This window comes from Amblyomma mixtum, chromosome 8 (genome assembly GCF_055824585.1).
Source record: "Amblyomma mixtum isolate Tamu chromosome 8, ASM5582458v1, whole genome shotgun sequence".
Lineage (NCBI taxonomy): Eukaryota > Metazoa > Arthropoda > Arachnida > Ixodida > Ixodidae > Amblyomma > Amblyomma mixtum.
Genome location: NC_143019.1, coordinates 85,693,866 through 85,718,061, shown reverse-complemented (window position 1 = coordinate 85,718,061; position 24,196 = coordinate 85,693,866). Strand labels below are relative to the sequence as shown.

Genomic DNA, 24,196 nt, shown 5'->3' with positions numbered 1-24,196 from the left:
ATCTAGGTCTTTGGAGCTGCCAGACTTCTTAGTGATATTCTTTTGCAGGCTTCCAGCATTCTCAAGAAGGCAGCAATATCTCCAACTAGTGCCTTGCCAATCATCGTGTGTACAGGCGCTAGAAGGTCGCACTTGTCTAGCATAGGGTCAAAGCTGCACTTGGGACCATATTGAAAAACACTTTACACTCTTTCATGGACGGAGGCGCGCCGACGTAGGTAACCGGAACAATGTCCCTTTTTTTTTCTTTCTGTTTGGGAGTTGACGCCAAAAACCTTCCCAAAGAAATTGAGTAGACTGCTGAGTATTGCGTTGGAGTTCGAGCCATCACCTCTATCGTGCTGATCCAAGACCACACTGCTGTAAACAGAAGTTTTGAAGCCAAGCATTGAAGAATCCAACTTGTCTCCAGCACTCAGCTTCGAGGATCTTGGCAACCCTTTTGTAATGGCCGTCGTAGGGCTCAAGCGTGCCAAACATGGATGTAACATCATGGGAACAAGTGTCATTACGCAGGCAGAAGGCATAAGCCCTGGCTTTGCCCGTCGAGGATGCAATAATGGCAGAACACAAACCCCACTGATCCTCAAGCGCTAGAGAAAGCAAAACATAGTAGTCGAGGTTTTGCAGAGTAGCTTTCGGGCTGGGGTCGTTTTCCCCGTCTTCATGTTGAAGAAAAGCAACATCCTCCTAAAGGGGCATCATAGAATAAAGAGTACAATACTACTACTACTAATAATAATAATAATAATAATAATAATGGTTTATTTGCGCCTAATGAATACATGGCGCGGGAGCCCCGCAGTAAAAGCTGTCACAAGCGACAGCTTGACAAAGCCGGAGGCCCCCCTATACACTTGACAGCATCATAGGCGCAATGAAACGGCATGTCTCATCCAAAAACAAATAGAACAAAACATGAAAACATTTCCAATTACAATCAACCATAAGAACTACATAAAATAATACAGAAAATGTGTTAGAATGAAGCTAAAAAGCACTTACAAAAGCAATGGAACATTCATGTGCGATGGTGTGTATCTCATAAGGCTTGCAAGATAAGCTGATCAATAGCAGCGCTGCTATTTTAATAACATTTTATCGATGCTCAATAGCAGCGCTATGATAACAAGATGAATAGCGGTTACTATTGCAAAATAATTGGCAGTGGTCTAGCTATGGTTAAACCTGGAGGATTGCGAGAGCAACGAGGAAAGAGACAGAGGCGATGGAGATCGCCCGGCAGCGGGGGCGGCCCCGGCACGCTAGCCTTGCGCCTCTACTGCGCATGCGCAACTGGCTAGTGCGTCGACGGCACTTCTGAGTCACCCGCGAAGCGACGGCGGCGGCGCGCCAAGCGATGATGATGACGACATCAACTTGATTTTCAGCCAGAAAAGGAGGCCCGCTGCTCCCTGTCGCTGGCACGCAGGCCTTGGTGACGGGGGCCTGGACCTCCGCGATTCGATGCACGCAAAGAGGTCTTGACTGCTCGCAGCTTCTTCCGCCAGGGTCTCCTGGTTTGCGCCGTGTGATGACACTGCTCATCGCGCGTGCAAAATATGGCTATGCCTCAGCTCCGCCAAATGTCTCAGCGACTCACGTAGTGTTGCTTTCGCAAGAAAATAACCTCACGAATGGTTTAGTGCTATGGAGGCCAGCAATAACTGCTATGTTTCATGAATCACACCAGTCTCCAATAACATGATGCGCTACGACGAGGCAGTCATAAATGTGGTAGAAATTTCGGTGCTATTACGTGGAGACCATAAACCTGCAACGGTCTCCTTTCCCACATTGGCTGCGAGGTTATAGTATCTTCCCAAACATTAACAGAGCTCGAGATGCGCTCTTCCAGCTATCTCGCTGACAGAGTAATCAACCACCGCAGTGGCTCACTGGTTATGACCTGAAAGAGGTGGGTTCGATCCCGGCCGCGTCGGCCGCATTTCCATGGTGGCGAAATGCTAGAGGCCCGTGCATAGTCTGCGATGTTAGTGAACATTAAAGAACCACAGTTGGTCAAATTCACCGGAGCCCTTCACTACGGCGTTCCTCATAGCCTGAGTCACTATGGGACGTTAAACTGCCTTAAACAAAAAAAAAAACAAACAAGAATTTTGTAATCGTACATGGTCTCTCCGCAGAACGCTGTAACTCTCCAGTAAAAATATTCATGAGTATATACTTGGAATATGATCGAAATAGATACAACAAAGTGTACGGCAAGAACAAAATCTAAAAAAAATCATAAATCAAGAATATGTATGCCCGCCAGGAAGAGGGAATATCATTTCGCTCGGGTGAAACCTGATTTCAAAAAGCTGTCTTCCATTCCGCCAAGAAATCGTCAAGTGGAAATAAGTGAACACTAACTATGAGTGAAAACAAATTAAGTATGACCCGAAAATAAATGAGAACATCAGCCCTATTTCGTAGTGCCCTTTTGTTGCAGCTTAAGCTGTGTATTTTGCTAGTGGGCAAATATAGAATGCTAAATAAAAAGCACACCACACATTGCGGACACGAACGCGTGTACCCTGTCGTTATGCTGCTTGACGTAATGCTGGCAATGTGTTTGTGGACGATATGTGACGCCTCCCTAAGAATCCCACGTCTCTCAAGCGAAGAGATGCATGCTCTCTCGTCCACACCTGCCTAGGCTGCCCAGCGTCAGCTATTGCAAACTGGCAGCACTCAGGTTATGGTGCAACGGCTACCCTAGCGAATAAGCAACATAAAATTATCCTACCGTTATATCAAAGCCTTCGGCGATCGTAGCCATTAATTGCAACCCACACCCAGAGGCGGCATTTCCATAGCGCTGATTCTTTCCACACTCTGACTACTGCACCGAATGCTTAGCGCGGACCTCGTCTGCGATGGCAGTTCCAGGTACCCACCTTCTGCGAAGAAGCTGGGGTGTGCGCCTGCATGAGTGTAGAATCGCGGTAGATAGCAGCGGATCAGCAGACTTGCGGGCCTGGAGGGTAGCCGGTACAGGTCCGGGAGTACAGTTACGTGGGGGTGCTCCGAAAGGGTACACATTCCGGACCTGGAGGATGCCAGAGTGCTCTCCGGAGGGTGCACCTTTGGGCACCTGGCAATTTTCACGCACCACGGTTACACGACGCCGGGGTAGGACTTTGTGTGACGGCTATAGGTTAACTGCAGTTTAACGTCCCAAAGTGACTCAGACCATGTAATATGCCGTAATGGAGAGCTCGGGAAAATTTCCACCACCTCAGGTTCTTTAACCTACACTGAAATCGCACAGTACACGGGCCTATAGCATTTCCCTTTCACTGAAATGCGACCAGTGCGGGGACACCAGCCTGCTCGGGGACAGCAGGCGGACGACAAAGCCACTGACCCACCGCAGCTGGCAGAATAAGAACACTTCAACTGCAGAAATTCTCATTATTTTGTCTCGAAAGCGTATCGCTCCTGTAGGAATTGAATTAAGTTGTGGGCCACAAACAAACACGAATAAGAAAGCTTACATTGAAACGCCGTGTTCGGATCACCTTTTTCTTCCTCTGCCTTGTTCAAGTAAGTTTCAATAAATTCACGATCCGGCTTTTCAGATGTGGATTTCAGGTGATCTTTGATCTGCTTCCTGCGAACACAACATTCATACGTATGGAAATCGATCGAGCCAAACCAGTAATTTGTCCCACTACCCGAATTGTTTGGAAATTAAAACTACTAATAAAATTAGTCGTAGGATTCAAAACACAGAAAGCGCTATGGCATCGACAGAACGTTTCTGTTACTAATTCATGCATAAGTGACAAATCCACGCGATTTAAAAGCATGCAGTGAAGAAAAAACGGTTGCTTCGAGCAAATTAAAAGGAATGCTTAGATGCTCGCCCTTTAAAGAATGGAACTTTAGGAAGATGCATCAGAATTCTGCAGGGTTCCATGGAACGTATTTATGGAATTATGTTAGTATTCAAGCCGCTCTATTTGATACATTATAAAGGCAGTGTCTATACAAACATAATCATCTCGACATTTAGCTATTTTAATTAATAAACAACTTCTCAAGCGCATAAGGCCCACAAAGGTCCGCTAGTGCAATTCACTGGCACTACCTGGTGAATATCACTGTTCATCAGCCTTGCAGATTGTTTCATTGTGTTAGCCTTGAAGTTATCACTCGCAGTTTGGTGCGATGGATTGAATAAAAAACTGCTATCCTGCTTATTCAAATTATTTATTTATTTAAATACCTTCAGGAACAGGAGGGCATTACAAAGGGGATGCGAATGGTTAAAGTACAAAAATATAACGAAAGAAATAGGCAAATCTAGAGGACCAGCAGACTAATCCGTACGCAGTAGATTCCGCATTACTAAGCCTAAACGTATACTTTAATGAGAAATTTGAACAACAGGAGGATGGTAATTGTGGAAATTGATGTTGGCGGGAGGTAAACAGGTAATGCACTTGCATAGTATAGTGCATGGTGCCGCAGCCGCTAGTATGCAAGCGTATACGGCTGTTTAGAAATGTTGCTCCAAAGTCGGGAAACTGTACAGGTATTGGTAAGCGCTTCGAAGGCTAATAACCCGTGCTGCCGCTGCATATCATACGAGTTTTTTTAGACACAGCGGCACATCTCTTCTTTATTACCGTATTAGAGTTGCCTTTCCTGCTGCTTATTGAGCCTTACGATGAAAAAGTGATCTCTCAAAAAATTGTCCATGAAATCCATGAATGGAGAACCTTTTGTACTATTTTTTTTTCTAGGATGACACAATACCAACTATCCCATCTCTCTTAATTATTAACGCTAGTCAAGCATTATAAACTCTACATTTCACAGATTCTAAGCTTTTCTGCAAATCAGCAAATGGCATTATCTTTGGACGTTATGAGCTAGGGCCACCTAATTATATGGGCATATTTTATACTTGTAATTTGTAAAGTATCTGCGCCAGAGGGGCGATTATCATGGCGGGCTCTTCCTCCTAGCTCCGGTTACCACGGTAGCACTGTCGTCATGGTGCTCGGCTGCTGATCCAGAAGAGGCCAGTTCTATCCCAGCTGCGGCACTCCCATTTTTATGGAGTAGAAATTCTGGAAGCTCGTGCACTTTGCGATTGCAGTTCATGTTAAAGACTCCTAGCGGAAGAAAAAACCTAGAGCACCTCACTACTTCTTTCCCCATAACCTTTTTCGTTTCGGGACGTTAAAGTCTGTTACCTATACGCCATTCTTCCCTCCAGGTGAAAGCTTCTATCTATGACATGCTTCTTTACTTCAGACCATACACGACGACCCTATTTAATCAGTAGTATGTATCGAAAATGCTGGATTCGAGCAGTTTTTTTTTTGTTTCCAGCGCTACGCAGCACGGGGTAGAAGTAGTGATGCAAAACTATCGAAAAATTGACTATCGATAGTATCGATAGCATTTTTGAAACTATCGATAGTGTAAAAAAACTGTTGATATTGCTACTATCGATAGACTATCGATAGTCAAACTGTCGATGGTAAGGCTATTGCGTTGGGCGCGAAAAGGGGCGAGTCCTGTCGTTGCTCAGACCATCACCTCCATACCACACACACAGGAAGCCAAGTTTAGGATGCAGTGAGTGCGCGTGGTTGATTTTATAGACACGATAGTACTATAAATAAGTAGCAGTATTGACACGGCTATCCATAGTACTATCAACAGAATTATCAATAGTACTATCGATAGCAATAACTATCGATAGTACTATCGATAGTAATATCGATGGTAAAAAAGACTATCGATATTTCGATAGTGACTCAACTATCGATAGTATCGATAGTACTATCGATAGCTTTGCATCACTAGGTAGAAGCCGTGCAAAACTGCAGACGCTTCTCTAGGTTTTCCGGGGTACTTATATATTTGCGTCCACAGCGTCTAGATTTTCCTAAACTTCAAACTCTTACTAGAGCGAACAGAAAAATTCGTTTGCTTACACTGTGAAGTCTTCTAGCTCCTTCATCGCCACTCTCATTTTACCGTTCCATGTAAACGGCAAGATCGTGCACAGTTTCACCAACAGGCGCGGCCAGAACTGGTATTGCAGCCCATTTTGAATAACTTGGTGTACTCTCCTGATAACGCTTCTCAGCTGCCAGCTCTCGGTGCTGTCTCTGGTCATATGTGCACCGTACAAGAGCGCGGCCGTGGTGTTCACGAAGCTGTCCAAGAAGTATTGATCCATCAAGAGCGGCGCTTCCTTGCTTGCTGCGATTCGCTGTGACAGATGACGCAACTCATCCTGGGGTATGGGCAGCAAATATAATAGAATCCATGTCATAAATAATATAAAGTGCACCCCCGCGTGATGACTCTTCTACGGCCTCATTGGCAGTGGTTTTCCCAACGTCTATCCCCACACAATTTCAATGAGACACTATTCAATGTGGTCGCAATCTAGTTGCGGCGAATTAGTGGCGCGCGTACTTTGCCATCAACCTCGCTTTAGCTCTTTATGCTCAGTGCGACGTGGGACAAATTGCAAGACTCCGTGCGAAGTACCACGTGATAATCGCTTCACTGCCCACATCATGCAGCCAAGTGGTTAATAGAGGGGAGCAAAGCAGCACCGTCTGGAGAGAGGTTTAGCGCGGTTTTCTATCGGCGCGTGCAACGACTCAAATTTCCTGAGCCGCTGCGGTGAAGGCAATCGCGATTTCGAAGTTCTAAAAACAGATATGGCTGGTACTAACTGCCCGCTACCAATCTCTAATTTCATACACAGTTCTATCACTAACACTTCGATGAAACAATATTATAATTTAGTCAATGACACTATTAGTAACATGATGTTAACATGACGTCTCGCAATCCTAATACTACAATGCCGCAAAAAAGCTTTTGATCTGAAAAATGCAATGATCAAAAATCGTTTAGGTGTGCGTGCGCGCGCGTGCGTGCGTGCGTGCGTGTGTGTGTGTGTGTGTGTGTGTGTGTGTGTGTGTGTGTGTGTGTGTGTGTGTGTGTGTGTGTGTGCGCGCGTGCGTGCGTGCGTGCGTGCGTGCGTGTGTGTGTGTGTCACGTATGTTTCCGCCCTTTTTGCGGCTGTGTGCGTTCGTGTGCATTTGCAATCCACATAAAATTTAGAATGGCGCAAAAGAACAAACACAGGAAGACACGTAGACAGAGAGAGTGCCTACTACTACCAATTGAGGTTACTGCGGAAAACACCACCTTTATACGCGAGTACATTATCACCATCAGTGCGTTATCATAGCAAGTACTAGCTAAGAAGAAATAAAAAATATATGTACAGAGCAAGATTATATTTATGCATAAAAGAAAGTGAATTGCTACTCACATGACAACGCATGAAAAATTTTATGAAGACGATAACAAGATGAAATGGCATGATCTACACATGCCCATCTAAAAAATCCAGTGCCCGGTCGCAAAGTTGAACTGACAAAGTGCTTATCCACCTGAGCCCACCTTTCTGTATGTAAAATGTTTCGATAACTTCCCTTTCAAATCGCTCTCCGCCTTTGCCGAAAAACTTTGCCTCCTCTAGCACCGGTCCGCAGACTTTCCAATCTCTGCATTGATAAGGGAGGTTCAGTCTTTCGTTGCTTTTATTGTCCGTTTGTGCTCGCTCACTCTCTCATTAAAACAACGGCAAATCTTCCCAATGTTGACACGCCCACACCGGAGCTTTATCTTGAAGATAATCTGAAACCTACATTTCGTATAACGCTGCATATGCTTGATAGCGCACCTTGAAGGGTCGTTTGCTCATGGTGAAGCAAATCTTTCCAAGATTACATGGCGCTGCAAACACCACATTCAATCCATAACGGCCCCTTATTTTCTTTATGTTGTGCGCTATTTTGTGCATGTACGGAATTACCGCCAGGGGCTTTTTATCTCACTGCCTGCTTGGTAGATCGCCGCGCGAAGCCAGTTTAATCTTCTGCAGCAAAGCTTCACAAGCAGCGGTCATCACGAGGCAGGAATAGCCAGCGTTCAATCACTGAAGCTACTTGTCAAAGCCAACCTGCACACAGTGATCGCATTATTTTGAGAGAGCGGTGTGTAAGCACGTCATGGCAATACTTCGTTTCACCCATTTAGCAGCTGTTGTGCGCATTTAAACCGGACACCTGTTAAACGGGATTTCCACTTTTTGATGAATATTTTGTCATTTTTAACCCACTACCTCTTTTAACTTTGACGAAGCTGTTGTTGATGCTATTACCGTTTTAGAGACAATTCGCAAGGTCATACCTTCACATGCGTTCTGCTACAAGGGGGCAAGATCCAGGTTCTCGACGTTGTTTGATTTCACTGGTGTAGATCATGTGTGTTGGGTGTATAACCCCCGCCCCTATGAGCTTCATGCCATTCAGCAATGCCCAAACTAAACTGGTGAATCGAAGTATTCCCATGACGCGCCTACACGCCGCTCTCTCAAAATCATGTGATCACCACCGCACGCTTAGCGGACACGCGTAGGGGGCTCCGACAGTCCTAGAACGTACAACTTCCCTGTGCATGTGTCGCGTTTAAAGAAGGGACTCATCGGGGACAACCGACAACGTGCTGTGTGGCGCTGCTTGTGTTTTTTAAGGTCCGCAGTCATGGTCGAGTGTAAAACGGTAGCGACGATGAGGAGGAAGTGAGTAATGCAGCTGGTGAAGACGACGATGAAGACTGAAAAAGCCTAGGCGTTCGAATGAAGGGCTACATTTGAGCCTCAGTCCTTTACATGACACTGTATATAACGAAAGCTGTTCAGTCGGATGTTTTTCGGAGCGTTCTATAACCTCCTCATAGTAATTCTTCGATTATCTTCGCTGCTTGTGTATTTGATTCATTAATCTTGACTAATAATACAATTAACCACAATAAAAAATGAGAATTACTCCATACAAATACAAAAAACTCCATACAAGCGGGCCACATGAACGACTTTTATCTTGCGGGAACGGCGTTCATCCTTCGTCGCCTTGGCGATGACGCAATTTGCGTCATTGAGTCGGTTTAACACAACGAAGGGGTTATCGTAGTTACACAGAAAGTTCTGATATAATCCTCTCCTGCGGGACTGTGTCGAAAGCCAGACAATGTTTCCTGGAGAATAAGTTACTCCTGGAAAGTTACTGGAGAATAAGCACCGCCGACGGAGTACCTCTTCTTGAACAGAGTACTGTCTTGGATAATAAATGACATTGAATCTAATTGTCCTACTGACTCTTTTATAATGGGCTGCAATGAGAGGCCGCTATGTTTCTCTCGCTTAAAGGTCGCCATGCTGGGGAATGACGGCTGGGACGAGGCTAAACACCCTTCGAAAGCGTTTCATCTTTCACCAAGGCCGGCAATAGGTGGCGCGCCAAGCAGTCTGCATCACTATGACGGCGCCCACTTTCCTAGGAAATGGCAAAGTTCTATTCTTGTAGGCGCAGTGCCCAGCGCGCCAGACGACCAGATGGATCGAGAAGTCCGATTAGCCAGCATAGAGATTGACGGTCTGTGAAAATAGTGAAGTGGCATCCATGCAGGTATGGTCGGAACATGTGCACAGCGAACACAACGGTGATGCACTTCAAATCGCTGACAGTGCAGTTGCGCTCACATTTTGGCAAGGTGCGGCTGACATAGGCAGCAACGTACTCAGCCCCACTGTGCAGCTGGACAAGCGCTGCCCTAAGACCAACGCCACTGGCGTCAGTGTGAATCTGCGTCTGAGCAGAAGGGTTGAAGTACCACAAGAGCGGTGCTGAAGTGTGAGAAGATTTTAGCAGATCGAATAAGGATTCACACTCGGTTGCCCACGCAGATTGCGAATCCTTATGCAAAATCTGCGCAGAGCCAGCAATGAAGCGACGAAAATAAAAGAGTCCGAGGAAGCTCCGAAGGCTTTTCAGGGTGCGTGGAGTTTCGAAATTCCTTGCTGCGGCGATCCCCTGCGGGCCCGCCGTGATACTATCCTCGTTGACGAGGAAGCCAAGACTAGAGTTTCGCGGTCCTCAAAATGGCTGATCATTGAGTTAAAATGCAGTCCCGCTGTGCTGATGCATTTGAGAACAATAAAGATTCTTTCTTTGTGCTCTTGAAAGGTCTTTCCGAAAATGATGACATCATGCATGTAACCCATGCAGATTTCCCAATTTAACCCATGAAGGACAGGGTCCATAAATCTCTTGAACTTTGTGGGAGCATCGCATAATCCAAATGGCATCACATTAAATCGTACAAACCACCTGAGATACAAAGACTCTCTTCTCACTGTGGGAACGATGCAGAGGAATTTGCCAATAACCATATCGAAAATCAGCACAGGAGAAATATGATATGGTCACTCCGGACTTAGCATTTTCTTTCTCTGCTTCCGCCCTGCGCTTGCATCAGGCGCTTCACTAAGCCTACCACCGCTCAGAGCTCGAGACCCCGCCTACCTTCCATCGTGAAAGCCATGGCGATGGATCCCTCCGCTCATGTTCTGTCTAAGTCGCCTCTCACGCCGCCACCTCATCAGTCCACGGTCTCCGCCCTGAAGCTCCCTGACTTCTGGTCATCGGTCTCGGAACGTTCCTCACCGCCGAGGCCTTGTTCCGCCGTCACCACGTAACTTCGCAGGCGACCATGTTCTTCTACGTCATTGATGCTCTCATGCCCACTACTGCTGCGGTTGTTCGCAACCTCCTCCGCTCTCCGCCAGCCGATCGTCCTTACGATCATCACAAAGCGACGCTCATCCGGCGAACTTCTGAAACGGAGCCACGTCATCTTCAGCAGCTCCTTACTTCAGAAAAGCTCGCAGATCGCAAGCCTACCGAGCTATTGCGTCGAATGACCGCCCTGGCTGGAGACTTGGCTAATTCGCACGACAGCACTCGCCTGCGGGAACTCTTCCTGCAGCGCTTCCCCCGCATGTGCGCATGATCCTGAGCGTGTCTTCGTCTATGACCCTGGAATCCCTGGCTACGCTGGCAGATAAGATCATGGACGTCGGTCTTCTCTCCGTTGCAACAATTCATCACCCTCTTGCTCCTCAGCTACCCAGCGCTGCTACTGAAGATTGCTATGCCCGCCTAACTGCGGCTAATGAGAGGCTAACCCAGCAGGTGCCGCGGCTTACAGCTGAGATTGCAGCCTTTCGTACTCGCCGGCCAAATTCCTCTTCTCCACCCCGTAGTATCAGCCCCAGTACTCCTTAGAAGCGTTCCCCGCCCTCCTTTACTATTCGCTGGTTCCACCGCCGCTACGGCTCTCGCACACGCCACTGCCGCTAGCCCTGTTCCTTCGCGGGGAACGGTCCGGCCAGACACTGAAGACGACCGGTGTTCTCGGCCCGCGATCCCGCCACCTCTTCCATGTCACTGGCCGTGTAACGAAAGTTCGCTACCTCATCGACACTGGTGCCGAGATCTGCGTTCTTCAGCCGCCGTTGGCTGAGCGACGCCGTCCGTCAGACTCTGCTCCCCTGACCGCACTCAACAGATCCACACATACGGACATACGGCCTGAAGTCGGTGACCCTTTACCTCGGGCTCCACCGTACCTTTCGCTTGGTATATGTCATCGCGGACTTGCGCTCGCCAATCATCGGTGCCGACTTTCTATGCCACTACAATCTCCTAGTTGACATGTGGCAAAACCGCATCCTAGATTCTGAAACGAGCCTAGTCGTCCAAGGCGTCTCTTGCCGCGATCCACCACTCTTGTTCCTCCTGGCTCACAGCTCCGTTCCTGACCCTTGGTCCAGCGTACTTGCCGAGTATCCGTCAAGCACCGGGCGCTCACAGTGTGACTCATCATACTATGACCACTGGACCTCCCGTGTTTGCTCGCACTCATCGTTTCACACCAGATCGCCTCGTTGTTGCCAAACAAGAATTTGAGCATATGCTCGAGCTTGGCTTCACACGTCCCTCCTCGAATCCTTGGGCCTCGCCCTTCCACATGGGGCCCAAAAAGTCCGGCCAGTCCACAACAAGGCCGTTCAACGGTCAACAAGGTCGCTCAACAAGGCTCGGAGCAAGGCCACAGTCCCCGACCCCTACCCGATTCGCCCCATCCAGGATTTTACATCGGCCCTTCATGCCTGCACGATCTTCAGCAAGGTCGATATTGTGAAAGCTTATGAGCACATTCCTGTCGAGCCCTCGGATAACCCGAAGGCCGTTATTATTACGCCTTTTGGCATGTTTTAATATCTCAGGATGCCTTCATGTCTTCGCAATGCGGCCAAGACTTTTCAGCGCTTTGTTGACCAAGTCCTACGCGGTTTGACGTGCTGCTTTGCCTATCTTGACGACATTCTTGTCTTCAGCCCTACGTCAGAGGCCCACAAGCTCCGCCTGTGTCAAATGCTCACAAGACTCTGCCGCTATAGTCCTGTGGTCAACGGACCGAAAATCGAGTTCGGCATTGCAGAGTTGGACTTTCTCGGCCATGAAGTCAACACCTTTGGCATTCGCCCGTTACCGGCGCGTGTCACCGCTATCAGTCAGTTTCCTCGGCCCACGACCACCAGGCAACTGCGCGAATTTCTTGGCCTCGCTACCTATTACAGGCGCCTCAGTCCTCGCTGTGCCGCAATACTGCAGCCTCTCCATGACCTTCTCTCGAGTGACAACAAGCCGACGGCTCTTGTTGCTTGGACCGATACCGCTGACCGCGCGTTCAGCTGCATCAAATCAGCCATTGCCGGCGCGACGCGCCTGGTTCATCCCAAATGTGACGCGCACACGTCCGTCATTGTCGACGCATCAGACACTGCTGTGCGCACGGTCTTGCGACAGTTCGTCGCCAGTGTTTGCCAGCCAATCGCCTTCTTGTCCAAGAAGCTTGCGCCCTCTGAGCACCGCTACAGCACCTTCGGTCGAGAGCTGCTAGGAATATATTGAGCAGTGAAGCACTTCCGTCATTTTCTCTGGGGATGCACCTTTCATATCCTTACTGACCACTAACTTCTGGCGTCCGCCCTGGTATCAAGCAGTATCTCCTATGCTCCTCGCGAAATCAGGAAGTTCGCCTACATCTCCGATTTTAGCTGCTACATTGGTCACGTCAGCGGCAAGTCCAAGATAGTGGCGGACGCTCTTTCTAATGTTGAATTAAATGCGACGGACAATGGACGGCCACTCATCGACTTCACGGCGTATGATCTGTGCCAGCAGTATCCGCTTTTCCTCATTCACAATTCGCTGATGGCTTCAACGCTAGAGAGGGGGGGGGGGGGGGGGGCTATAACGTGCCATCATGGTCCGGCCGCAGAAGACGACGACGGCCCCAGCACGCCTGCCAAGCACGCGCAGACTCGATTTCCTGGCAGCTCAACGGAAGGCGGGCGGCGCGCTGTCCCATTCCCGCCTGGCTAAGCGGGTCCTGCCAAACCCATTTTTGACGACACAACAACGACTATAGTGTCTGCGAATCATCTATACAAGTGTATGCTCACGAAATTTTCGGTTGAGTTCCCAGGCACAAGTGCTGCCGTCATTGCAGGCAGCAACACCTCTTCCTTCAAGGAGAAGAGAACTCCTTCCTAATACTGGGACATATTATCCACTAGCGCGGGGATAATGTTTGGCCTCAAACCAATTTCACCGGCACTTATGTCTAGTGTTCCACCGCACAGCGCAAATACCGTCATGCGCGGCATTCTGTACTGTGCCACTCGTCACCAAGAACAACTGAATCTGAGCACAGGCCAACGGGAACTAAAGTTTCAGTCCCAATTCCACAAATCGTACCAATTCTGTCCCACAAAAACATAATTTTCGGTCGAATGCTGTCTTTTTTAGAACATTTGTACGTGGCATCTGAGCAGCCAACTCGTCGCGTAAATCCTCCTGACTATAGAAGGGATCTCTTCTGTATCGGGGGTGTTTTTGCTGGCGACGGACGTCACATTGGAAACGCGGCCCAATATGGGCGCTATCCGGCGTGCTTTAAGCGCCTCAAATGCAAGGCATTGCTTGCTGACATCTGCAACCGTAGCAAGGGTGTCTCGTTAAATAAGGAAGTCATACACGTCCTCAGCAATCCCTTTGAGAAGGTACTCTACCTCGTCTTCTTCTAGCATCAGCCGGTTGCCAATGCCGCAAAGTTTCAATACTTCCTCGGTGTATCGCGCGCGCGTTTCAGCGGCTACTTGGGCTCTTTGGATAAGTTGCTCCGGTTTTTGCCCTCACTGAACTCCTAGCGGCGCTTCCTGGGAGGCGTGGTCAAGATATGAAGCCTTGAAAGAGCGTTACTGAGTCGTTTCATGACTATAGAAACATTGAAAAATTATGACCGGATCTAGGTGGCCTGCCTAGGTTGCCAGAGCGGCTGGTTGCTCCGGCCGCTCCCGCTGTGACGCTTCAAACGGTCGACGCTGCAGCTGATGCTGGATAATTTTAGTGCGAGAGCACTGTATCACGACGTCCAACCGGTTCACCGAGTTTGTGGGAAGGTTGACTTTGTGGGTGACCTTGGCAAACCCTAGGTTAGTAACAGCCCATGCAGAAATAAATATCAATTTTGCCGTGACTGGTGTCGAACCCAGGACGGCGCGAACAGATCAGCTTCGCTGGCCACTGCACGAGAGCACTGTGTTATCGCCGCAGCCGATCATGCCTCGTGTTAAACTGCAAAGCACAGACGCGCTGTGCAGTGCACATCTTCTTCAAATCATCCTACTATCGAGCTAATATTGTTGTCAGACGTGCCGACGACCCACGAATGCAAAACCATGAGCCGACCAGGCTAAACAAAGCGTTTTGAACCTTACCACTCTTTCCCGACATAGGGGTACTAACGCGCTCACATTAAAAGGGGTGCCTCAAGAACTTGTACCAGGAATGCGGCATTCAGGGACGAAAAAGTTAATCAAAAACAGCATAATCACCATCGCTACGTGCAACTCCAGATCAAATGCACACGTGCTGAACTCTAGTAATTTTTGGCCTATACCAACTGCGTCCATCTTTCACTCGCAGTCTTTCTCATTCAACAAGGCCAAAATATTTTCTGCCGTTCCGTCCAACGTTTGCCTCCTCTTGGAATCTACTTCGTTACCCTAAGGAGCCATGATTACCGTCAATTATCCCGTACACACATGTATAATTCAGATTGCATACAACTCGCTTTCATTTCTTCCATATGCTGTCCACTCGTTATTGTCTCTTGACGTTACCTGTTATTTTTTCTCCGCAGTTGTCTGTGATCTCGACATCAATTCTCAAACCCTCCCTTTCTGGCCTGTACATCTAACCCACAGGTTTGGACTGACAATATACCACTACTGATTAGTATCTGGGTATTGATCGCATTGGCCTCATTTATATAACATTGAACGCATTTTAAAACTGTTTCAGTCTCCACAGTATATACACAACTTACCGCAATACGTGTCTCCATCAGTGTGCTGAACCCAATGCTATGTTGCATTCTCAAGAAAAATCTTCTATTCGTCGTCCATACATCGACGGATTGTGACGACAACCCTGAAATATTTCATGCATGTCACTGCTTATTTTACACTCCAAGTTTTGCAACTGCACAGTACCTCTAGGCCATATTTTAACGCACTTACAAAAATTCCTAAACTGTGGAGTCTTTAGCACTTGGTGGGATTCGGCGCTCATCGGCGCAAAAATATTCCACAATTTTTATCGACTGCGATGAACAACATTCACTGCCAACCCATGACCAGCGCAATAACCAACAGCTTGCATGGTGCGCGCATGGCTCGAAGATCAATCACTTCAAAAGCGGCGAAATTCTTCAAGCTTAACTTGGCAACCACCTTCAGTTACGCCGAATGAACCTCAACCGAAACCATCACCGACGGTCATGAAAACAATGATTCACCATTTATTGCCAACAAATGAACCGAACTTTTTTCCCAGTGGTAACGTTATTTGCTGGTACAGTTGCCAGTGAAATCATCACACTAAAGTTAAGGCGGGTGATACCAGTCCCAGTTTATGTCATGGTGAACAACGCCGATACGCTGAACGCGAGTGTTCTGGCCGCAGTTTCATATACACACCCGATAAAGTACAGCGCAAAGCGCTTCTGCCTTTCGGCTCCCAGGTCTCTCTCTCGCCCATGCCAATCGGCGCAGGTGCCGCCAGATCCGGTCTACCTCCTTCTGGTCCCTCCTACGCTCTGCCTTGCTGCCACTACACTCCTCTTTTCTGATCGCCCATTATCCATACTCCTGTTGAATCCTGTCATCATCGTTGTTGCTTTCTAACTACTTTTAATATTTGCGTATAGTATCAAAAAGGTCATTTTAAACTTGAATAGGGACCCAATCAAAGAATCACTCATTGTGTGCGAACTGCTTCTTTTCTTTAATAATGTGGAAGGAGGTGGGGGGGGGAGGGGGGGGGCTCGGCGTTGGCACGGCCGCCTCATCTGTTAACCATCCATATCATATCATCCGAAAATGGAAACTTCAAGCCTTTCACAGCCCTTCTGTCCTGCCCTTTGCCGCTTAACAGCTTTTCTCGCATCGCAACTTAGGCTTGGCATGGAGAAAGTGGGCACCGTCGTGCTGCGCCGCTGCACTGAGGCTGTGAAGAACGCCGCGTGGCGTCTCAATTCGGGTGGCCTAAAATTGGGCTCCCTTGAGTGTGCCACAGCGTATTTGCATGAGGTGTACGAGGTGTCCACACTTCTATCAGTGGCAAGTGAATGATATGCCAAGCAGCTACCATGCTGCACTGTGGCTGCGCAATTCCTGCGATAGAAAGTAAAGTTAAGCAACCTTAAGCCGGCAAAAAACATTAACTTGATCGTGCAGCCCCAGCTGCGCTGATGCAGGAGTACTTATCTAGACGCTTCGATTCGTCAAGCTGCGTTTTTTTGCCGGTTCTGGAGCGCGAAAATAACCCTAATGTGGCACGTACCTATACTGGAGCCGAGCTGAGTCTAACTAACCGACAAACCGACAACAGTCGCCGTGTGCCTTCTGGCAAAATGTTGTAATCAAACCGCGGTCCCAGATTATTGTTATCGTTGCTACTCTAGTTTCGTAGGCTGATAAAAAATGCATTCCAATGACAGGACATTAATTTCTATGCCGCAAGTGCATCTAAAATTTTGCCAAATACCGCCATGGCAAACGTTTGCCTCTACTTCAGGTGAGGTGAGAAACCCTCTTCTCATGCATTTCACCCAAGATGAGCCGAGCGCCAGGCGTGGGGACTGTAATCGAACCTCACCACGCTGGCACGGGGGATCGAACCAGCCGCCCCTATCACTCTAGCTGCATGCGAGGCGGATGAAATAGATGTTAATCAAATTTAGCTACCCTATCATATTTTGCTTTAAATACACTCAAAGGGGGCCATACGAACCCTGGATAGGAGTCGACTGATGGAAATAGGTAAAAATTAATATAGGTCGCCCAACACTAGCCGCTCTCTTCCACTCAAAGCCGAAGCACAAAAAAACAGCAAGTCTCAAGATAGATTCATTTGCAGGCGTTGCAGGCATGCAGAACATTCGGATGGCAGACAGGTGGCACGCGGCCAGTTTCACCATTCTGCTAGTCAGGGTGGGGGGCGCTGAGCAGCACAACGCACAGGACTTACGTGCCCGTTCAAACCTGTTGACACTTGTAGACTGCAGGAGAGTATAGCTATTTTGTTGCAGCATTCATTTCCACATTTAGCAGCTCCAAGCCGACTGATGTGAAAGAGGCGGACACGTGGATACATGAATACCGCAGCCTTATTACAATGAACTTGCAGTTCGAGTGGAGAGTAGGAGTGTAAATTAGCCCCATTCATACTATGGGGACCCCAAGCTATAAGGTGAACTTGAGGCGATAGCACCTCTTGACACTGCTGTATAAGCAGTGCAATTAGCTCTCAATACGCTCGGTTCTGAAACCACTTTTGGTAACCATGATTTGGCAACACTCGCGACATTTAATTGGAAAATGTAAAAACGGTGAATAAATGCCCGCATTATCCCTCTTGACGACAAACTCGCACACATGTTTTAAAACGCCCATGCACTCGCAATGGTACATTTGTTGATTTTATAGTGTTTTTCGAACTCTACATTTTCGCTTAACATTCATACAACTGCGCGAAATGGCGCCTAATTTTGATCCTTGGCCAGACTTGCCCAGAGAGTAGTCGCTGCCCGAGGGCAGTATATTTGGACGCTCTGTGAACTGCTTTCCGCGGCAAAACTTTTTCATGCTTTCCAGGTCGTTAACGAGCACCACGTCTGTAAAGTACTGCCTTAGTCTGCAAAAACATGAAAAAGAAAAGAAAACGTTAATCCAAACTTTTTCACCGCGCTAAAGCATTGTGTTGTAATTGTCGGCGTCCACTGTCAGAACAGAATCTTACAGCGGTTTCATATTTACCTACTAGTTAGATTCATTAACGGCTATACTTATCAATGCCGTGTCCATTTTGGAAAAATAATTACCAGTAGGAGCCGAAACTAAACCGCTTGGAGAAGTGGAAAAAACTGTATACATGATAGGAATGACAACAATGTCTAGGTGAGAAACATCTACTGCCTTAATCCGGACGTACATGTGGTGGGACGGGGATTACAGCCCTCACTCCACGACACCAAGGGCGCCAAGATGCCGCGAAGCTGGTTCAGCCCGGCGAACCCGAGGCGCTACCTCTCCAGGCCGGGAACGGAAAAGGTGCTCTCCCAGAACGGTTCAGTTGCCACGGGTGTACGAGGTGCCGCTTGAATAGCACGGCAGCCCCGATAGTGCGATACAGTGCTGCTAGAGCCTCAGAGAGCGAACATTCAGGGCTGGGTGGATTGTCTGGAGGTGAGCGAGGCAGGGGAAAGTCCAAGCCTGGTTCATTCGAAGACAGACCGCATCGGCATTTGAGAGGCGGATTTGAGGAGAAAGAAGGGGACAGGCAGTCGCGTGGCGAAAATCCATCGTATCCCGGATCAGAGAAGGAACGGAGATCGCGGTCGTCGGAGGCGGTCTCTGTGAACCCCGGTGTCGAATTAGCTGAGTTGAAAGAAGAATAGCGGTCGTCTAGGCAAAACTGGGTCGCAGTAACCGAGCTCGCGCGCGTGCGTGCGTGTGTGTGCGCGCGCGCGCTCAGTCACTCGCGTGGGCCCTTAGCGGAGCACATTCCTGTTCCCCTCCGCGCAAATTTCATCTTAAAAGTAGATCCTTCATTCATGAGCCTGCACCAGCAACCTAAAGCCACATTCCACTCGCATCATCAATGCGAATGCCCAGGTTAGTCTCCATATCACGTGCCACGGCGTTAAGGCCCGTATAATTTCACTGCATTGTGTTAAAGTGCTCAGGCCCCATCTCGCATTCAGAAACGTCCGATGTGGTATCTGTTATGTATTATAACTTTTGCAACAGAGTTACCTTAGGTCTCTTGCAAAAGGAGAGTTTCAACCCTGGGCTTCATTGAGTAGGTACTGCTGTCTATTCGCAGATTTACAGTGAGCTGCAGCAGCCGTGAGGACATGGCGTGGCTGGTAGCTGTGAGAATTGAAGAAAGATACGCAAGAGTGCCCTGGCCGAGTGTGAGCACTCGGTCGTGACAGATATCACTGCAGGAAACACTGAGGGACCACCTGAGTGCCCAAGCCAGTACGTTCCCTCCGACGAGTAAGTGCCGCTGCCACCTAATTAGTGCTCTCGAATGCTACTGCAAGTTTTGAGAACATAGGCACTCAATTTTCTAATCACAAAAAAGATTTCGATGCTGCGAAGCAAACTCGTTTGACGTTACCGTTCTCTAACCTCGCTTACGAGCAGGAATATAACAATACTTTTCAAAGGAGATTAATACAAAAACCGAACGCTTTTTTCTCTCTAGACGCGCAAACAAGATAAAAGGATGCAAACCGTTCAATATTTGGAATATTCTTCGTCACCACATATGCATTTCGCCACTATAAGGGCACTCAACGGACTAACCAGAAGCACCATTTAAAAACTGAATGAATATTTTCTGAGGCTGCAGGTTAGAGTTATATACAATGTTTTCCCGGTGTATTGTCGGGAGGGCCATTACCGTACGCTTTGCAGAAATTTTAAAGACGCTAAGTCAGTGTGCGTCTTTTGCCCACTGTGGATTGAAGAATGGCCGAATTTACCTGCCGCTATATAATTACGTGTTACTAAACTGAAATGGTCGCCTCAAACACAAGTGATATCACATGGTCTTAAGGCACCTAAGCAATGCTCACATGAATGCCTCATTGGAGCGAAATTCCAGTATTTAAGCTAGAGAGATTTCAGATGGGACCACGCATGTGTGGCAGGTCTACATCTTTGATTTGTATAAGGTGTCACTTTCTGACCAGAGGAACGAAAAAGTGTGGAGTTATCTTTGTGCAAAAAAAAAACTTCTCGCAAAGAGCAGGACACCTGTGCTTGCCCTGATTACTGCATTTGAGAAATTTAGTGTCAAATAACGACAAATAAGTTCCCAATAAATACTTCAAAATTTAAACAGGATGATTAAGGATACCGTACATCACTGGTACGCGCAAGGAATTTTGCGCAATAGACCAGTTTAATCATTTTTCGATTTTGGGCCAACTCATCAGCCTGAAAGCTTTTTACTAATGTTGAAGATCATTCTTTAAAACAAAAAAAATGTTATAAGGGCCAAGATTTCGCCCTGCATAGCGCAGACCTTTCAACTAACACTTTAAAATTCTGTTCCTAGGAAAAGCGCTAAAGGCTGACATAAAATACCCTGCGTGTCTTTTGGAGACAGCAAAACAACAGTGTGGAAACACTAAAAAATCCCCTGATTAAAATACGGTCGGTGGCAAATTTTTGTATTTTGTCGAGGTGTTGAACACTATATGAACATTCATAAGCACGTAAAGCATGCTACATATTTTCGCTGGTGTTCCAGATTAAACACCCCAAAAAAGTCTTTTTTTTTTCAACATTGCGCTGCAATCTTTCCTTGGAACAGAACGCGGCGAATTTTCTTTCTGAAGATGAGGTGAGGCCATGGTTGTTACGAAATATGCTGAGTGTTTCATGGATGATATATTCATGATAACTATTCCCTCAAGTTTGTGCTTGCAAAATCCGTCAAGAATTTTGTTTAACACTCCATTGTTCGTAAATTCTTTGCTGGTAAATGACTCTGCCATAGTTTGCAGCCATTCGATCGATGCGCAAAGCCGGGTGTTTTGAAGCTCACCAAAGAAGTTCGCACATCTTTCAAAACAGCTGTCGTCACTGATTTTGCCGTGCATTGCTGCTAATGTGGTTTTGACAATGTAGGAGAAAACTTAGAGAATTCTAACTAGTAAAACAAATTGTACTAACGACTTTAGCGAAATGCTTGAGAAGGATGTCCGTCACATCGTACATTGCCAGAGGCATAATTGGTTGCCACGGACACTTGTTTAGAGCTTCAAACGATCATCGCTTATTTTGAAATGTGATAAAACAATCTATGCAACAAAACTCAGTAGGAACACAGGCCAAGGATGCTGCGCAGTTCTGTGACGAATGTAGGCTTGGGAAAAGCAGCGACCGTACGAAGTTTGGCTGGCTCTGGAGAAACGCCTGCCTTGGAGACAACATGCCCTAAGATGGTGAGTTTACGAGCGAAAGAACGAAATTTCTTTGTGTTTAGCTGCAAACCGGCATCAGAAAGGCAGTTCAAGACGTGCCTCAGGTGGTGGAGGTGGGTGTCAAAATCCGCAGAAAAGACGACGATGTCGCCGAGGTAGCAGAGGCATACCTTCCATTTTAATCACCGCAAAATGGTGTCCATCATCCTCTCAAATGTTGCCGGTGCATTACAAAGGCCGAATGGTATTACTGTAAATTCGTATAAGCCGTCCGGATATACAAAAGTGGTTTTGTGGCGATCGGCCACTTCAGTGGGGATCTGCTAATATCCGGAAAGAAGATCGAGGGAAGAAAATAGTTCGGCTCCTTGCAAACAGTCCAAAGCGTCATCGTTGTGCGGAAGAGGGTAGACATCCTTCCGTGTAATCTTATTAAGGCGGTGGTAGTCGACAAAAAATCGGATGGAGCCGTCTTTCTTCTTGACCAGCACAACAGGCGAAGCCCAAGGGCTACTGGAGGGCTGGATCACGCCGTCTTGGAGCATTTTAGCAACTTGCTCTTTGATAGCATGGCGCTCGGTGGCAGATACACGATAGTAGCGCTGCCGCGCTGGTGCGTGGTTGCCGGTGTCGACACGACGGGGGACCGTGGAAGTTTGGCCCAAGGAAGTCCGATGGCAGTCGAAGGAAGAGCGGAACTGGAGAAGGAGGTTAAGAAGCTGCGTCCGTTGCGGGGAAGGAAGATCGGTGTCGGTAGAGCGAAGGAAGAGCTCTGTAGAGGAGGAATCAGGCGCAGAAGATGAAGGGCTGAGCGCAGTCACGGCTAGATGAGGCGAATCGGCGGGGTCTTCGCAGGTGAGAATAGACGCAACAGGTCCCTACTGAAAAATCCGGTATGAATTTTAAACCGGAACCGCATACCGGGTTATTGTACAGGATTTGCGATACCGGATTACCGGAATATCCTGTATAAAACAGGACAGTCCTGTATAACACAGGACTCTCCTGTTTTGTACAGGATACTCCGGTAATCCGGTATCGCAAATCCTGTACAATAACCCGGTACGCGGTTCCGGTTTAAAATTTGTACCGGATTGCAGGACAGTCCTGTATTCTACAGGCTAGGCCCGTATTATACAGGAGGGCCCTGTATCACAGGACAAAGGCAGGAATAAAATGCTTCAAATATATTCCACTTGGACTAAATCTGCCCAAAAACTGGGGTCATAAGTGTACATGCCAAATGCTGCAATATACAGAGCCTCAGAAACTGGTAATCTGCGATTATCAGCGACTCGTATTGCAGTCGATGTGCAATTGTGTTATTTGCTCCCAGCTTTTACCTAGTATTCTTAGCTTGGTGAGTGTTATAATGCATCAAAAACACCAAAAGATGTTTATTTTTTTCGCATGTCTTGAACCAGCTCACTGAGGTAATAATTTAACTCTTTGCGACGATCTACCGGCGCTGGGGTCTCTACAGGGTGCTGGCCAATGAAGTAGTGAAAAGCACCTGCAGAAAAGAAAATATGATTGGTAGTACATAATGCCCCCACCTTATCATTTAATTGGGCACTGACACACAACATAATGCATTGAGCACTGTGACATGCAACTTACGACCAATGACTTGTAGCTTTTCAGGGGTCATTGGCTTCCTGCCCACTGTCGAGGCTTCTGACTTCAGGTTCCGATGGCAAGCTTGCCCTGTAACGCTCCTTTCCAGGTGTTGTGGAGTCGTCCAAAGGCTGCATCCTTGCAGAAACGCGAATCTTTGGGTGCCACCATAACTGCTGCCCACGTTGCCGAAGGAATAAAGATTCCATTCCCGAGGTGGACCTGTATGCAATAATTACAAATGCATACCACAGTAGCACAAGCGGGGCTCTGAATTGCGGGCCCTCGTGGGCCCAGACCAGCCACAGACAAGCAAGGTGTCTCAAGACGCCAGGCCCTGAGCATTAGCAATGCTCAGTATCGTGAATGCACCTTACGCCTTCCATATTTGAATCAATAATGTATTGAAAATCTGCGTCGTAACATTGTTGGTGTGTAAACAGGTTGCTCGGACGATTCCGATGCTTGCGTGGTCATCCTCCATTATTTACGGCACATACCGCAGCATCGATGCGATGCTTGATGTTTGTTCAAGGGCTTGAGCCGCTCCCCCTCAGGACGCTTATCGATGATTGCTCTCGCACGTGTACACCACATGCCTCTGTAAAGAAAGAATACAAACTATAAAACTAATTTTAGTCGTGTTATCATGAAGGACAAGCAATTTCGGTATGTAACCGAAAGAAAATTTTGCGCTATTTCGTCCCTCTACGCTGTGCAATCTACAAAGTTTTAGTTAAAAAGACACTGGACAGTTAGAACGTTTCTGTTGACGCCGAGCATATACCCGAGACGGAGGCAGTACTTAAAGAACAGAGTGATTTAAAATGCGTACTTACGTCCTAGCAGCACGACGTCGCCGTCATGAAATCCGCCTTCACCGCCGTGGCCTCCACCGGTCAAATGTTCACCACTCACGTCTTTCGGAGCGAAGTCATTCATCACTGAGACAAGGATGATAGGGTTCCATCATATTTGCACTGGACGTACGCATGAAAGGCGATGTCATCTTTGATCATGGATTGATCAAGGCAACACGAAG

At 47.6% G+C, this 24,196-nt stretch overlaps 1 protein-coding gene across 5 annotated transcripts in view; it reads right to left on the bottom strand.

Annotated features, from left to right (window-relative positions):
• LOC149333281 (cytochrome P450 2U1-like) overlaps window positions 1–24,196 on the bottom strand; it is a 92,986-nt gene that overhangs the window by 57,551 nt on the left and 11,239 nt on the right. For all 5 annotated transcript variants that reach the window (XM_089558630.1, XM_089558631.1, XM_089558633.1 and 2 more), the window contains 4 exons: window positions 18,106–18,230; window positions 15,361–15,464; window positions 5,964–6,268; window positions 3,504–3,619 (listed from right to left, as the gene is read on the bottom strand). In XM_089558630.1, coding sequence (XP_089414756.1) covers window positions 3,504–3,619; window positions 5,964–6,268; window positions 15,361–15,464; window positions 18,106–18,230 — 650 coding nt within the window. The remainder of the gene's footprint in view (window positions 1–3,503; window positions 3,620–5,963; window positions 6,269–15,360; window positions 15,465–18,105; window positions 18,231–24,196) is intronic.